The sequence below is a fragment of the Panthera onca genome, chromosome E2, assembly GCF_046562875.1.
Source record: "Panthera onca isolate mPanOnc1 chromosome E2, mPanOnc1 haplotype 2, whole genome shotgun sequence".
Taxonomy (NCBI): Eukaryota; Metazoa; Chordata; class Mammalia; order Carnivora; family Felidae; genus Panthera; species Panthera onca.
This window is the reverse complement of record NC_138353.1, coordinates 7042685-7058153: the sequence shown is the minus strand read 5'-3', so window position 1 is coordinate 7058153 and position 15469 is coordinate 7042685. Positions and strand designations below refer to the sequence as shown.

At 42.4% G+C, this 15469-nt stretch overlaps 1 protein-coding gene across 8 annotated transcripts; it reads right to left on the bottom strand.

Moving 5' to 3' along the window:
- Positions 1-14024, bottom strand: LOC132691097 (uncharacterized). Of its 8 annotated transcripts, none has more exons than XM_078438750.2 (6): positions 13433-14024; positions 12571-12695; positions 8016-8141; positions 5160-5311; positions 4792-4884; positions 1-3862 (listed from the first exon to the last, which is right to left on the bottom strand). In XM_078438750.2, the coding sequence occupies exons 4-6, from the start codon at positions 5296-5298 to the stop codon at positions 2004-2006; spliced, it is 2091 nt and encodes a 696-aa protein (XP_078294876.1). In that variant the 5' UTR covers positions 5299-5311; positions 8016-8141; positions 12571-12695; positions 13433-14024; the 3' UTR covers positions 1-2003. The 8 variants fall into 8 exon arrangements, with proteins under 8 accessions (XP_078294876.1, XP_060508382.2, XP_060508381.2 ...); XM_060652399.3 differs by having other exon boundaries at positions 5160-5286; XM_060652398.3 differs by having other exon boundaries at positions 5160-5286; positions 12571-12692.
- Between the last annotated feature and the right edge of the window lie 1445 nt (positions 14025-15469).

The window sequence follows — 15469 nt, the reverse complement described above, 5'->3', positions numbered from 1 at the left end:
GGCATGACCATCATATATGTAGTCCTTCTGATCCTAATATGGAGAAAGGACCTTACTCAGGGCTCTTGTCTCCTCCCAGACATTAGCCTCTCTCGTGTTCATTTCTGTGTCTGCTCTCTTGCTGAACATGAGAGAACTCCAGACTCAAGGTCTGCAACAATGTAGTATTTATAATTTATTTCTTGATTCCCAGAATTACAGATTTCTAGCTAATTTTTGTCCTGGACTTAGTGTATGTCGGCTTACAGAACAAGAGTGCACATTATTTAGTCCTTTCAGGTTTGTTGAGATTTGCATTATAGGCTAGAACATGGCCAACACGGTAAACTTTGGAAAATAAATGCTTGAAAATTCTGTGAATTTTGAGAACATTGTATACAATACCTCCATTATATTGATTTTTGTTATGTTGTTCAAAACTTCCTTTTATAAATATTTTTATCAGCGTAAATTTATCTTTTTTTATTCCACGTTTCTTTATACTCTGCCTTCTTTTGGGTTCATGATAATTTTTGTTTTTTAATCATTCTGCCTTTGCCCTTGACTAGTTTGGAAAATATGCACTCTGTTCCTGTTCCCTTAATGATTACTTTAAACATGGGTTTTTTTTTTTCCTTAGGTTTTATTTACTTAAAATTAAAGTTTATTTTTTTATTTTAGAGAGTATATGAGTAGGGGAGTGGGGCAGATACCAGCTGCTTCCAGTTTTTCAAAACTCAAGGACAGAAGAGTTGTGATTACTCATCACTCTTAAATCTCAGTATTTTGGGGGGTACCTGGGTGGCTCAGTCAGTTAAGCTTCCGACTCTGAATTTTGGCTCCTGATCTCATGGTTCGGGAGATTGAGCCCAGCATTGGACTCTGCACTGACAGTGTGGAGCCTGCCTGGGATTCTCTTTCTCCTACTCTCTCTGCCCCTCCCCTGCTCATGCGCACACACTCTCTCTCTCAAATAAACATTAAAAAAAATAATAATGGAAAAGGAAAGGGAGGATTTGGGGAAATGGTGAAAAGGGACCTTGTTTATTCTATAGACTTATTTAACTTTTACACCACACGTATTGATATATTTAAATCAATTAAATCAGAGTGGCAGAAGACAATTTGTGTTAAAAAAGAATATTATCCCAAATGACTAAAAAGTATTACCAGATCCGTTTACACATACCAGCCAAGTTTTTTTTTTTTTTAAGTCTTGTTTAGTTTTAAGCCTAATTACTTCCCTTGCAATTTATAAGATATACAAAAATTTACAATGCTGGCATTTCTTGATGGATTCTACACCTACAAACAAGAATTTTATGGTATACGATTTTCTTTCATGATCTTATGAAACCTGAAACTCAGGACATACATGTGCTACAAAAATCCTCTGGACATAAAATCACATACATCTTGGACCTTTCTTAATTTACAGCTTTGACTATTCCATATATTCAAACATGAAACAAAACTGTCTTTTAGCATACTGCAGTTATTTGCCCTTCTTGACTACTTCATGTTGTATTTTTTATAAATAAATGGTAATGTGACAGGAACAGAATTTCTATTATAAAGTTTATATGTAAGCAACTGGCCCAGCGTCATTACATTACACTAACTCTCCTTAATAAGTATTATCTGATGCACAGTAAGTTTCGGACTTCATGCCAGAGGCATCTCTTATCACAAGTCTTCAGTCAGCTATCTTCTTTGGTGTGAAAGCTCATTTGTTTGGAAGGTGTTCCAGGATTCCCAACATTTACGAGTTTTTTTCTTCCCCCTCAGTGAAAACTATTATATGATGGCCCCTCAAACACATCTGTTGCGGCCAGGTTTTATTTCTGTGTGACGTATAATGGGATTTCTCTTCTCGAAAAAAGATGTTGACTTTTCACCTCATTTCTAGGCCTTTCCCTAATGAAATTAGGCTACACTGGTGGTAGATGGCTTTCCTATATTCACTGCATTTAAAAGGTCCCTCCTGGATAAGTTTTCTGGAACTGACAAAGACCAAAATTATCCTAACGTTCCCTGCATTCAGAGGGTGTCCTTTGTGTGGATTCTTTTGTATTCCGTGAGATCTGGCCCTTCACTAAAGTGTTTCCAGCGCTGTGTTCCCGAGATTTCTTTCCTGTGTGAATTTCCTCATGTGAAGTGAGAAAGAACTTGACAGAGAATGTTTTCCCACACTCATTACAGTGATAAGGTTTCTGTCCCACGTGACTTCTCTGATGAACACTGAGGTATGATTTCTCAAAAAAGGCTTTCCCACATTGAGTGCACTGATACGGTTTCTCTCCTGTGTGGCGTCTCTGGTGTCTAATGAGCTGTGACTTCTGGTTGAAGATCTGACCGCATGGAACACACCCATAGGGTTTCTCTCCAGTATGGCACCGTTGATGGATAATAAGATGGCTTTTTTGGCGGAAAGCTTTTCCACATTCACTGCATCCATGGGGTTTCTCTCCCGTGTGAATCAACTGATGTCTACTGAGCATTGCCATACTGCTAAAGGCTTTTTGGCATTCGAGACATACAAAGGGTTTCTCTCCTGTATGCGTTCTGTGATGGACAATGAGCATTGCCTTTCGTATGAAGGCTTTTCCGCAGTCACCGCATTCATAGGGTTTCTCTCCTGTATGAGTTCGCTGATGGACAATGAGATGTGACTTGTCTATGAAGGCTTTTCCACACTCACCGCATTCATAAGGCTTCTCTCCCGTATGAATTCTCTGATGTGTTATGAGGGATGACTTTTTATTGAAGGCTTTCCCACATTCCTTGCACTCATAAGGTTTCTCTCCTGTGTGAGTTCTTCGATGAACGATAAGCTGGGAGTTGTCTATAAATGCTTTTCCACATTCACTGCATTCATAAGGCTTCTCTCCCGTATGGATTCTCTGATGTGTTATCAAGTGTGACTTTTTATTGAAGGCTTTCCCACATTCCTTGCACTCATAAGGTTTTCTTCCTGTATGATTTCTCTGATGTACAATGAGCTGTGATGTGTGTACGAAAGCTTTTCCACACTCATTGCATTCATAAGGCTTCTCTCCTATATGAGTTCTCTGATGTGTCAGGAGATGTGAGTTTTTACTGAAGGCTTTCCCACATTCCTTGCATTCGTACGATTTTTCTCGTGTGTGAGTTCGCTGGTGAACAACAAGCTGAGACTTACTGCGGAAGGTCTTTTCACATTCTTTACATGCATAGGGTCTGTCTCCTGTATGAGTTCTTTGATGGATAAGTAGGTTTGACTTCTGCATGAAACCTTTCCCACAGTCACTACACTCAAAAGGTTTCTCTCCTGTGTGTGTGCGGTAATGCAACCTGAGCTTTGTCTTCTCTCTGTAGGCTTTGCCACACTCTTTGCATTCGTAGGGTTTCTCTCCCGTGTGAGTCCTGTGGTGTAAAATGAGATGATACTTCGTTCTGAAAGACTTTGGACACTCAAAACATCCATACGGTTTCTCTCCTGTATGAGTTCTCTGGTGCAGAGTCAGATGACATTTTGTACTGAAAGCTTTCTGACATTCAGGGCATCTGTACGGCTTCTCTCCTGTGTGAGTTCTCTGGTGGATTATGAGCTTTGACTTATACCTGAAGGATTTGGGACATTCACTGCATTCATAAGGTTTTCCTTCTGTGTGAATTCTGTGATGTCTTTTGAGATTTTTCACCGTGCTGAAAGTCTTCACACAGAAATTATGTTCACTGTACTGGGCTGAAGTATGGCAGGTTTCATGTAGGGTATGGAAAAATGATTTCCCATGGCCACTTAATTCATTGGAATTCATTTCTGCAGAATTTTTATTCTGAAGTTTTGAATCTGAATATTGTTTCAAACGTATTCCTCTTGAGAAACACTGAAGGGGTCTTTCTGCAAACGGAACAAAGTTTTGCTCAGAGAAAAAATTTTTCCCAATGCATTATTTTCATTATTGCTTAACAGATTCATCATTCTCAATATTTTCCTGATACTAATCCTAAACCTGCCACATTACTTCAGGGAAAAGAAAAAAATCCTATCATTATGAAATGGAGGGGGATGGAATCTCAAGTCCCTATCTAAAGAGAATGGAGAAAGTGACACAGCAGGTGCACAGAAGTCAGAGGCATCCAATAAAAGAAATAGATAATAAGTAATGAACTGAAGGACATGGGTGTCATCAAATTTTGGAGGGAATCTATGAAATCTCTAGAAGCGTAACAGAAGGGCTATGTGGGGGTGCCCAGGTGGCTCAGTTGGTTGAGTGTCCGCAACTTCAGCTCAGGTCATTATCTTATGGTGTGAGGGTTCAAGCCCCATGTTGGGCTTTGCACTGACAGTGCGAGCCTGCTTGGGATTCTCTGTCTCCCCTTCCCTCTCCCCTCCCCTGCTCACTCTCCCTCTTTCTCGAAAACAAACATAAAAAAAAAAAAAAAAAAAAAGCATACCTCTTTAAAAAAAAAAAAAAAAAAAAGAAGAAGGAGAGCTAAGTGAATATGGGTAAGACATGGGGAAAGTGGGTTGTGTCTAACAAGCTGCAAAAGAACAACTGAGCCAAAAAGGAAAGACCGAATGAAACAGGCCAAGATCTGACCCAGGGCAGATAAAAGGAGGTACGTCTTCTCTGAGGTGGCTAGCAAATGAGTCATACACGGTAAGAGAAGGAAGCACCATTCACACTGGTGACCTCTGTTCACTCAAAGTCACCTCTAAAGGTTCAAAGACGATGAGAAAAAAAACCCAAAATAACAAGGGTCCCAAAGCGCCAAGATCACCTGTCACTTGGCTTCCGCTAACTCCCACTGCACTGGTATACTCACCTGGACCACACGAACTTGGGAGTTCTCTCTCTACCAGTCCTTGCACTCCTCTCTCCACGTGAACCGTTGCTTCTGGCCAGGGAGCGTGATGACCTGTCAAGGGGTCATCACAGAGAACTGAGCAGTATTAGGGCCTATTGAAGGAAAGTTCTGTTTTAGGGAACAGACAGTAAATCTCAGCAGAACAGAAACTCTTTATTCCAAAAATGAAAATAAGTACCATCACTGGTCATAAGGAAAATAGGTTCTATCACCTTTCCAAGTCCAAAATCATTAAGGATATCAGAGTACCCATAAATTGTAGCAATGGTGGGGAAAAGGGGCAATTAATGGGCTCATGCTGAGATATTTAGGAAAGTTGTCTTTACCCACTGACATTAGGTTGCTGTAATTTTCCAACATCACATCCCGGTAGAGGTTCTTCTGAACAGTATCTAGCAGCTCCCATTCTTCCCAGGTGAAATCCACAGCCACATCACTGAATGACAATAAGCCCTGTAATAACATAACCCTTTTTGATCTGGAGTTAATATAATGGAAAAAAATGTAGGAGATAGATATTATTCTGATTATTTTTGCTATAGACGTTTATAAACAAGTATTTCTCTATGCCTAGTTTTGATTTATGCTTTGTGGGCTAATAACTTCATTTAAGCTATCCTTTCTGCATTCTTCATTCACTTCACTCATTCATTCACCCATGCAAAATGTTGCTAAAACTTTGCCTAAAAACCATCTGCAACCCACCTTAGGAGTGTTTAATGTTGGGGCGCCTGGGTGGCTCAGCTGGTTAAGTGTCCGACTCTTGAGCTCAGCTCAGGTCATGATCTCACGGTTTGTGAGATCAAGCCCCGAGTCGGCTCTGTGCTGACAGCGCGGAGCCTGGTTGGGATGGATGGATTGATTCATTCATTCATTCATTCTCTCTCTCTCTGTCCCACCCCATGCCCCTCTCTGCCCCTCCCCATTCACACGTGCGCATACTCTTTTCTCTCAAGTTAACTTTTTAAAAATGAGTAATGTTACCTACTGTAATAGGAATACATATGCACTAAAAAAGGAAATAAAGCATAATCCAGCCTTCATGTAGCTTCTGATAGTGCAAAGTGGCAAGTACACTCCTTGACAGAGTTGACATATGGGAAGACATTATGGTTTAAGGGTTACGACAGAAGTATACTCAAGTTAAAACATGGGCACAAGTAGGTGGAGAAATAACAGTGCTGAAGAAGTGGTCAAGCTAGAGCTACATCCGGTATGTTCAGTGGTGTGTCCCACAGTAAGAGCTAGAAGAGGTGGGAGCCATGGGTCTTCCAAAGGGAGGACGAGTTCAAAGTGTTAAATCCTGGGGAGCCTGGGTGGCTCGGTCAGTGGAACAGCTGACTCTTGATTTCAGCTCAGGTCATGATCTCACGGTTCGTGGGTTCAAGCCCCAAGTTGGGCTTTGTGCTGACAGCGCTGAGCCTGCTTGGGATCCTCTCTCTCCCCCTCTCCTGCTTGTGCTCTATCTTTTTCTCTCAAAATAAATAAAGTTAAAAAAAAAAAGTGTTAAGCACCATACTGGCTTCAAGAAACTGCAAAAAGTTCAGCGAGACAAAAGAGGCCAAAGAGAACAGATGCCCTGGGCACAGGCAGCAACAGACCTTGGAGCAAGTGTTTACATTTCCTATAGACACTTGGTAGACACTATAGTGTTTTTCTTTTTTCTTTTTTTTTAAAGTTAGTTGATGTATGTAATCTCTACACCAAATGCAGGGCTTGAACTCATGACCCCAAGATCAAGAGTCACATGTTCTTCCAACCGAGCCAGCCAGGTGCGCCTGCAGTGTTTTTCATATACAAAAGTATGTTATGCTCAGAATTACCTTTTAGAAATTGTGCTACATATTAACTCATGATACAAAAGCAAACAGAAAGCACTTACTATGTATTGCTCTAAACACTTCATATGTGTTAACACAATGATCTGCACAATGACCCTTAGGTGAGCATTACTCTTTGCAAATAAGAAGATATTTTTTTTTTAAGTTTTCTAGCTATGCCTTTTATATCTCCTACATTTCCTTAGGAAGATGACCGTTCACTGGGTCCATACTCTGGAGAAGGACAGGAGAGGAAGACCCATCGATGTTTGAGCACACTTCTTCACAATGCCTGGGAAATATTTACTCAAAAAGTTCATGTGCTTCCTCCTTATATACAAAGTAAATCCCTTTTTTAAAAAATGTTTATTAATTTTTGAGAGAGAGAGAGACAGAGCGTAAGCAGGGAAGGGGCAGAGAGAGAGGAAGACACAGAATCGGAAGCAGGCTCCAAGCTCTGAGCTGTCAGCACAGAGCCTGATGCGGGGCTTGAACTCACAAGTGGTGAGATCATGACCTGAGCGCAAGTCAGACACTTTAACTAACTGAGCCACCCAGGTGCCCCTATACAAAGTAAATCTTATAACATGTTTTTATTCTTTTGTGATGGTTTCCAGTATTACCACAGATATGTCTGCAACTCAGCTCTGGATCCCACTGCTTATGTGGCAATGTTCCAACTGTTAGCACCTTGCAACATGTGACATGCAGATTAGCTAGAACTCCCTTCCTCATTGGCTCCTCTGGATCATTTATTCCGTCTCTGGGTCTAAGCACATCTCTCCCAGCTGCAATGTATCTATATACATAGTTCACTTTGATTGTGTACGTGTTTTAAATTGTTAACTAGTTAATTAGTTGTCACACAATGTTACATTAGTTTCAGTTGTATAATAGAGATTCAACAAACTATAGTCATGTCGTGTTCACTGCATGTGTAGCTGTCTAAATACAACACTATTACAATATCATTGATTACATTCCCTATGCTGTACATTAAAAAAATTTTTTTTAATTGTTTTATTTTAGAGAGAAAGAGAGTGTGAGTAGGGAAGGGGCAGAGGGAGAGAGGGAATTTTAGGCTCTCAGCATGAAGCCTGATATGGGACTCGATTCCAAGATCCTGGGATCATGACTTGAGTGAAATCAAGAGCCGGCCGCTCAACCGACTGGGCCACCCAGGTGCTACCCTATGCTATAGCTTTTATGCTCATGATTTCTTCATTCCAAAATTGAAAGCCTGTATCTTCCACTTCCCTTCACCCATTTTGCCCAACTCCTCACTCCCTTACCAACTCTGGCAAGCATCAGATTGTATGCATTTTTATAAACCTCTAGAAATATGGGAAATAAACAGCTCACCTGGGACTTGGTCATTTTCAGCATTCAGGTGTCTCCGGTGTCAAGAGTATCCTCAGGATGAATTTCTAGACTCGAGATCTACTTTTTTTCCTTTATAGTAAGTGCCTCATTCTGGGAAGGCAGCATCTGTGGATTCAAAGAAAGATTTGTTTGGCATGGAAATAATAATAAAAGCAAGTTCCTGTGCAGGCAAGGAACTGTTTTTAAGCATCTTCTTTTCTCACTTAACCCTACAATCCTAGTGGCTAGACTATAATTACTCCATTTGAAAGAAAAGAAAGATCAAACACCTAACTAAAAGCCACACGGTAACTGGTGGACCAAGGATTAAGACGCAAACCCTCAGAAATGATAGAATCTGATTCCAGGGAAATTACCAGAATGATGAATTACCCTTTCAGCCTAATCAACTATAAAAAAAAATGGGGGAAATATCTAAAACAACTATTTTCAGACACAGAAGTCAGAGAAGAAGGGGAACATTTGTGTGCTGAGACTCACTGCCTGGAGACCTTCTAGGCCACAGTTGGGGAGAAGGAACCCAAAGAGTCTAGCAGGCTTGCTGAATTAATGATAAAAAAGTCAAAGTCTGAGGAAGCAAAGATGACGAGCACTTGCCAGGCAGTATACCAGAGAAGAGAGAGAGGGAAAACTCACTCTGCAGATGCACAGAGGGTTCTTTTGAGTCTCTGGCTAAGGTCTAATGAACTGTGAGGAAAGGAGAAGGTCCAACAATTCCTGGAGCTCACACCAGATCAGGAACAGCCAGTGTTCCCACTAGCCTGGGTGCAAAGACCTTCTAGTATGCCTGTTTTTCAAATGTGCAGAGGTCTCAGGAGAATATTACCTCAATAATGGGGACAAAATGTGCAGAGGTCTCAGGAGAATATTACCTCAATAATGGGGACAAAATAAGACCAAAAAGACTCTTATGGCCCCACCTAAGAAAGCTTAAAAGAAAGCCTCCAAAGAATCAAAACTCTTTCAGAGTAACTTGGTTACATCCCAGAGCAAACCTCAAAAGTAGTAAAAGGAATAAAAGAAAATCCTGCAAACAGTGTGAAGCTGACAATATATGATATCCAATCAAAAATGACCAGAGATGCAGAGAAGCAAGGAAATATGACCCATGGCTAGGGGGGGAAATCAAGCAAGAGAAAGAGACAAAAATGGCCAAAGGGAGAGACCTGGCACCCAGTACACTAAAAACGCTATCATAGGCACACCTGGGTGGCTCAGTAGGGTGAGCTCAGGTCATGATCTCGTGGTTTGTGGGTTCGAGCCCCATGTCGGGCTCTGTGCTGACAGCTTGTAGCCTGGAGCCTGCTTTGGATTCTTTGTCTCCCTCTATCTCTGTCCCTCCCCTGCTTGTGCTGTCTGTCTGTCTGTCTGTCTCTCTCTCTCAAAAATAAACATTAAAAAATTAAAAACAAATGCTATTATATATATACTCCATATATTCAACACATTAGAGACAAGCATGAACATGATGAAAAACTATTAAAATGTTTAACAAATGTGACTGAAACACTAGGAGGACATTTATGTTTACCTCATACCAAAATTAATTCAAATAGATTACAGTTGTAAGAATTGAAACTGTGACACTTCTAGAAGAAAGCACAGAAAAAAAATTTTAAGTTTATTTATTTGTTTTAGGAGAGAGAAGAGAGAAGGGGGAGGAAGCGGGGCAGAGAGAGAGAGAGAAAGAGAGAATCCCAAGCAGCCTCTGTGCTGTCAGTGCACATGAGATCATGACTTGAGCTGAAATCAAGAGTTGAATGCTTAACTGACTGAGCCATCCAGGAGCCCCAAGCACAGAAAAACTTTAAGTGATCTTGGATTAGGCAAAGATTTATTACAGGGCACAAAACGCACAATAAACAAACAAACAAAAAAATTGATAAATTGGACTTCCTCATTACTAAAAATTTTTGATATGCAAAAGATCGTTGTAAAATGAAGGATCAAGCCAGAGGAGGTTAGAGTAAAACATTAATGAAGTGCATACTTGATTGAAAGACTTCTATGTAAAAAATATGAAGAACTTTTCCAACTTCACAAAAGAGACAATCTAGTAAAAAAAAGGAACAAAAGATTTAAACAGACACTTCCTCCCAAACATAGAGAGACAGCAATTAAGCACATGAAAAACTGTTTTAGGTTACACAACGAAAGCAAATTAAAACCAAAATAAAATATTGCTACAAACCTGTTAGAATGGTCATTTATTTATGTGTTTACATATGTGTGTATATATGTATTTATTTATATAATTAAGCTCTAGGCCCAATGTAGAGCTCCAACTGACGACCCTGAGATCAAGACTTGCCAGGTGCCCCAGAATGGCTATAATTTAAAAGACCGAGGGGCACCTGGGTGGCTTAGTTGGTTGAGCATCTGAGTTCGCTCAGGTAATGATCTCACGGTTTGTGAGTTCGAGCCCCACAATGGGCTCTGCGCTCATAGTGCACAGCCTGTTTGGGATTCTCTCTCTCTCTCTCTCTCTCTGCCCATCCTCCACTGGCACTCCCTCGCTCAAAAAAAAGAAAAAAACAAAAGAACTGATAAGTGTTATTGTATGTAAATTATACCTCAATCAGGCTAACTTTTGCCTACAAAAGCAAAACAAATACAGGCTGTCTGCCTCTGAAAACAAAGTTTGTGTCCTTCAATTCTGCAGCGAAGTCTCAACTAAAATCTCAAATACTTATCTCTTGTTGAGACTTTATCTTCACACAGAATCCCAGCTGGATCTCTTATGTACTCCGAGCAGTGCTGACTGTTAAAGAATTAATTCTGGCTATGCAAAATTAATTTACCACAGAGTAATGTGGAGATGCCAGGACATCCTGGAAATACTTGGACACAGTTTATTACTCTCAATATCACACTGCTGAGAACTCTGAAAGAAAATACAACTCTGTGTCTTAGACTGTAGGAGAACTGAAGAAAACAGAACTGGATTTCAAAGACAATGGGAGAAAGAAATTTATAGGCCAATTGCATTTATTAGCTTCTCTATAAAAACCTGAAATAAGGGACTCCCGACTGGCTCAGTGGGTAGAGCATGCAACTCTTTTTTTTTTTAATGGTATTCTCTTTTTTTAATGTTTATTTATATCTGAGAGAGAGAGAGAGAAGAGTGAGCGCACATGAGAGGGAGAGGGGCAGAGAGAGAGGGAGACAGAGGATCCAAAGCTGAAAGCACAGAGCTTGATGCAGGGCTTGAACTCATCAACCACAAGATCATGACCTGAGCCGGAGTCAGACGTTTAACCGACTGAGCCACCCAGGCGCCCTGAGGATGCAGCTCTTGATCTCAGGGTTGTGAGTCTGAGCCCCATGTTGGGTGCAGAGATTGCTTAGGAAAAAAATAATTTAAAAAAAACTCGAAATAAAATGCTAGATAACTGTATCCACTGGTATGTAGGAGGTATATACTAGGAAAACTGAATACAGAAGAACTGTACTATGCACAGCTGACTTTATTCCAGTAATGCAAGGATAGTTTAATAAGAACCATTTAATTCTCTCAAAAGATGAAGAAAAGAGATGTCAGAAAACCCCAAGCCACTCAATTAAAAAAATATATATTACTAAACTAGAAATAGACAAGAAAGGGTATCTACAAAATAATCCACAGCACATTTCTTTAAATTTTTTTTTTTCAACGTTTTTTATTTATTTTTGGGACAGAGAGAGACAGAGCATGAACGGGGGAGGGGCAGAGAGAGAGGGAGACACAGAATCGGAAACAGGCTCCAGGCTCCGAGCCATCAGCCCAGAGCCTGACGCGGGGCTCGAACTCACGGACCGCGAGATCGTGACCTGGCTGAAGTCGGACGCTTAACCGACTGCGCCACCCAGGCGCCCCAAAACTTGTAAGTTTTAAAATTGGCCAACGTAATATATAAAGATGTTGAATCACTATGTTGTACACCTGTAACGTGGTTGTATCAACTGTAATGAAATTTGAAAATTAAAGTAAATAAAATAAAACTGGCCAACGAACATATAAAAAGATAATCGGGGCACCCAGGTGGCTCAGTTGGTTAAGTATCCGACTCTTGATCTCGGCTCAGATCCTGATCTCACGGTTTTGTGAGTTTGAGCCCCACATCAGACACTGTGCTGACAGCGTGGAGCCTGCCTAGGATTCTCTCTCTCCTGTCTCTCTGCCCCTCCCCGACTCATGCTGTGTCTTTCTCTCTCTCAAAATAAATAAACATTAAAATTAAAAAAAAAAATGGGGCGCCTGGGTGGCTCAGTTGGTTGAGCGCGCTGACTTCGGCTCAGGTCACGATCTCACGGTCTGTGAGTTTGAGCCCCGCGTCGGGCTCTGGGCTGATGGCTCGGAGCCTGGCTCTCTGTCTCCCTCTCTCTCTGCCCCTCCCCCGTTCATGCTCTGTCTCTGTCTCAAAAATAAATAAACGTTAAGAAAAAAATTTAAAAAAAAAAATACATTTCAAAATAGTACAGACACTTTAAGGTGATTTTTATCTGCTTTTATTGATAAGTCTATAACCATAATTTCCTTTTGTCAAGTACCTACCTGTTATGGACTTAATATTTATGTCCTCTAGGTGGCGCCTGGCTGACTCAGTCAGTAGAGCATGCCACGCTTGATCTCAGGGTCCCGGGTTGTGAGTTCAAGCCCTACCTAGGGCGGGGAACCTACTTAAAAAAAAAAAAAAAAAAAAAAAAAAAAAAAAATTCACACCCCCAAACCCAGGTATAGTTGTGTATTTGGACACAGGGCCTTTGGGAGATAATTAGGTTTGATGAGGTCATGAAGGTAGGGCCCTCAGGAGTACCTCTGTGAGGTAGATACCAATTTGTCTGAATGGGAAAAATGCGAATTATAGGTAGAACTTGGTACCTCACCCCAAATCACACAAGTAGCAGAACGGACATAAAAGGCTAGGACTAACATGATTTCACTTGCATGCAAACACGTATACACTGGCTGACACGCGCACACAGTGTTTATGGCATAATTTTTAACAATGGATCTATTTATGGCAGGTATACTCGTGATCACTTTGCTATTCTTTCGAGTTCTCTTTATGCTTAAAATTCAGTATGAAAAGCTGGGAAACGTAATACTTCAATGCTTCATACACACCCAAATGTCTGTCTACCTGAGGCCTCCTCGCGTGCCAACCCCACCCACCTCTCCCACGGACGCCAGGCTGCTGCACACCCTGCCCTTCGCTCTTGCACCTCCTCACAGCCCCCCAGACAGCTATTTTCACAGGGATCACGAACCCCTCGGATGCTCGAACTCGGACCACAGGAGCCCCAGACGACTAACCCCCAATCCTTTCCTCACCGACCGGACCCCGATGGGCCCCTGGGTCAGTGGCTCCCCCAGAGCCTCTGTCTACGACCTGGGGGCGCGTTCCGAAGCACACCTGTCACTGTCAGCAGGAATGGTCTCTCGTCCTAAACACTGATGCCAGCCGAAGACGCCGACAGCCTCCAAACCGCTTTAAACAAGCACCTTCCTACGAGCACCCACCGCAAACCGCAGCTCGGGTCGAGGAATTCCCACAACGCGGGACTCTGAAAGGAGCCTGCAGAAACCTCACAGGACCTCGACCGCGAATCTGTGACCTTACGCCGTGAGAACCCAACCCTCAGTACGCCACTTCCGCTTCCGTTCACCTGGTGTGCTGGCCCGTGTCCAGGGCCATTACTCAGATTCAGTAGCACTTTGGAGTGAGCGATCAAGCCACAAACCCTCACTCCGGCCCCGGCTAGAATTACCGCTGGCTAACTCCGCCGCGACGATTTCGCTGCGTATTGGTGGGAGCGGCCATTGCGGATCGTGCCCGCCATCTTGCGTCGTGCGCTGTACGGAGAGCGAGATGGCCACCGTAGGCGACCGGAGTAGGCCGCCCAGACACGAAAGGTGCAAATCCAGCCCATCCTTTCTCCACTTTTCGAGACTTCTCATGTCCGGTTCTTCCACCTCGGCAGCGGCTGTCAGTGCCGTCGCGCATGCTTAGTAGGACCTCAGCGCTCTCTCCTGCAGTCTTCCAACCTCACCGGGACGCTAAGCCAATCACAGACCAGGCCTGAGCCGGAAATGGCCGCTCCCGCTCTGTCTCGTCGCCCTTTGGAACCCGCTCTGAGGGCGCGGCCATATTGGGAAAGTCTGGATCCGTACAGGGAAGATCGGACTTCAGGGTTGGGAATCCGGAGGCGTTCACGGCACGTTTGAGAAAACGGGGATTAGGAGGCTAGAACTGGATCTGGAGGAGCAGGGGCGGTACGAGGAGAGCGCTCTGGATGTGTGCTTCGCGATGAGAGACGGTTGTGAAGCATTCACTGGGACCCGAGGTCCACGCCAGAAGATTAACTCTTGTATCTCGTGTCCCAACATAAACTGAGTACATTAAAGAAGGATCCTGTGTATCCTCGTTAGTTACAGTCCACCAGTCATTTGTTTTTGTGAATACCGCACAGATAATGATCCCAGCAGCATTATTTAGTCGGTTTCCCCCACTGCTATGTAGGACCATCTGTCATAAATCAAGTCTCCTTACCTTCATGGCTCTGACTTAGGACGTTCTGTTCCACTGGTCTCTTTGTTTATCCCTGTGCCGGTACCACTATGTTTTAGCTATGGGAGCTTTCCAAGTCTTCACAATCCGATAAAGCAAGGTCTCCTACCATATTCTTTTTCTATGAGCCTGTCTTTGTTCTTTAGGCCCTTTATATTTTCAAATAAGATTTTTTAAGTTTATTTTTGAGAGAGACAGAGACTGTGAGTGGCAGAAGGGCAGAGAGAGGGACAGAAAGAATCCCAAACAGGCTCCCCGCCTTCAGCACAGAGCCTGAAGCACAGCTCCAACCCAGGAACCATGAGATCATGACCTGAGCCAAAATCGAGTCAGACACTTAACCAACTGAGTCATCCAGACACCCCTATATTTTCAAATAAAATTTTAACTCACCTTGTGAACTTCCATACACACACAGAAGTGTTTGTGGAAAAAATCTAGAATAGCATTCCAGGGCTATCTCTGTGAAGGGATCGGGACCATTGAAAATGATAAGAAGGAGGAACGCCTAGGTGGCTCAGTCAGTTAAGCATCTGACTTTGGCTCAGATCATGATCTCCAGGTTCGAGAGTTCGAGCCCCATGTTGGGCTCTGTGCTGACAGCTCAGAGCCTGGAGCCTGCTTCGGATTCTGTGTCTCCCTGTCTGTCTGCCCCTCCCCGACTTGCACTCTGTCTTTTTCTCTCTCTCTCTCAAAAATAAATATTAAAAATTTAAAAATGATGTAAGGGTGTTTACTGGAAAGTGATAAATAGGGCTTCTGGAATGTTCTATGGCTTGATCTGAGTGGTAGCACATAATTATTAACACATGGGTGTTGCCATTTTATGTTAAACTAACACATATGTGTGTGATTGTATTTAATATACTTTTCTGTATGGTA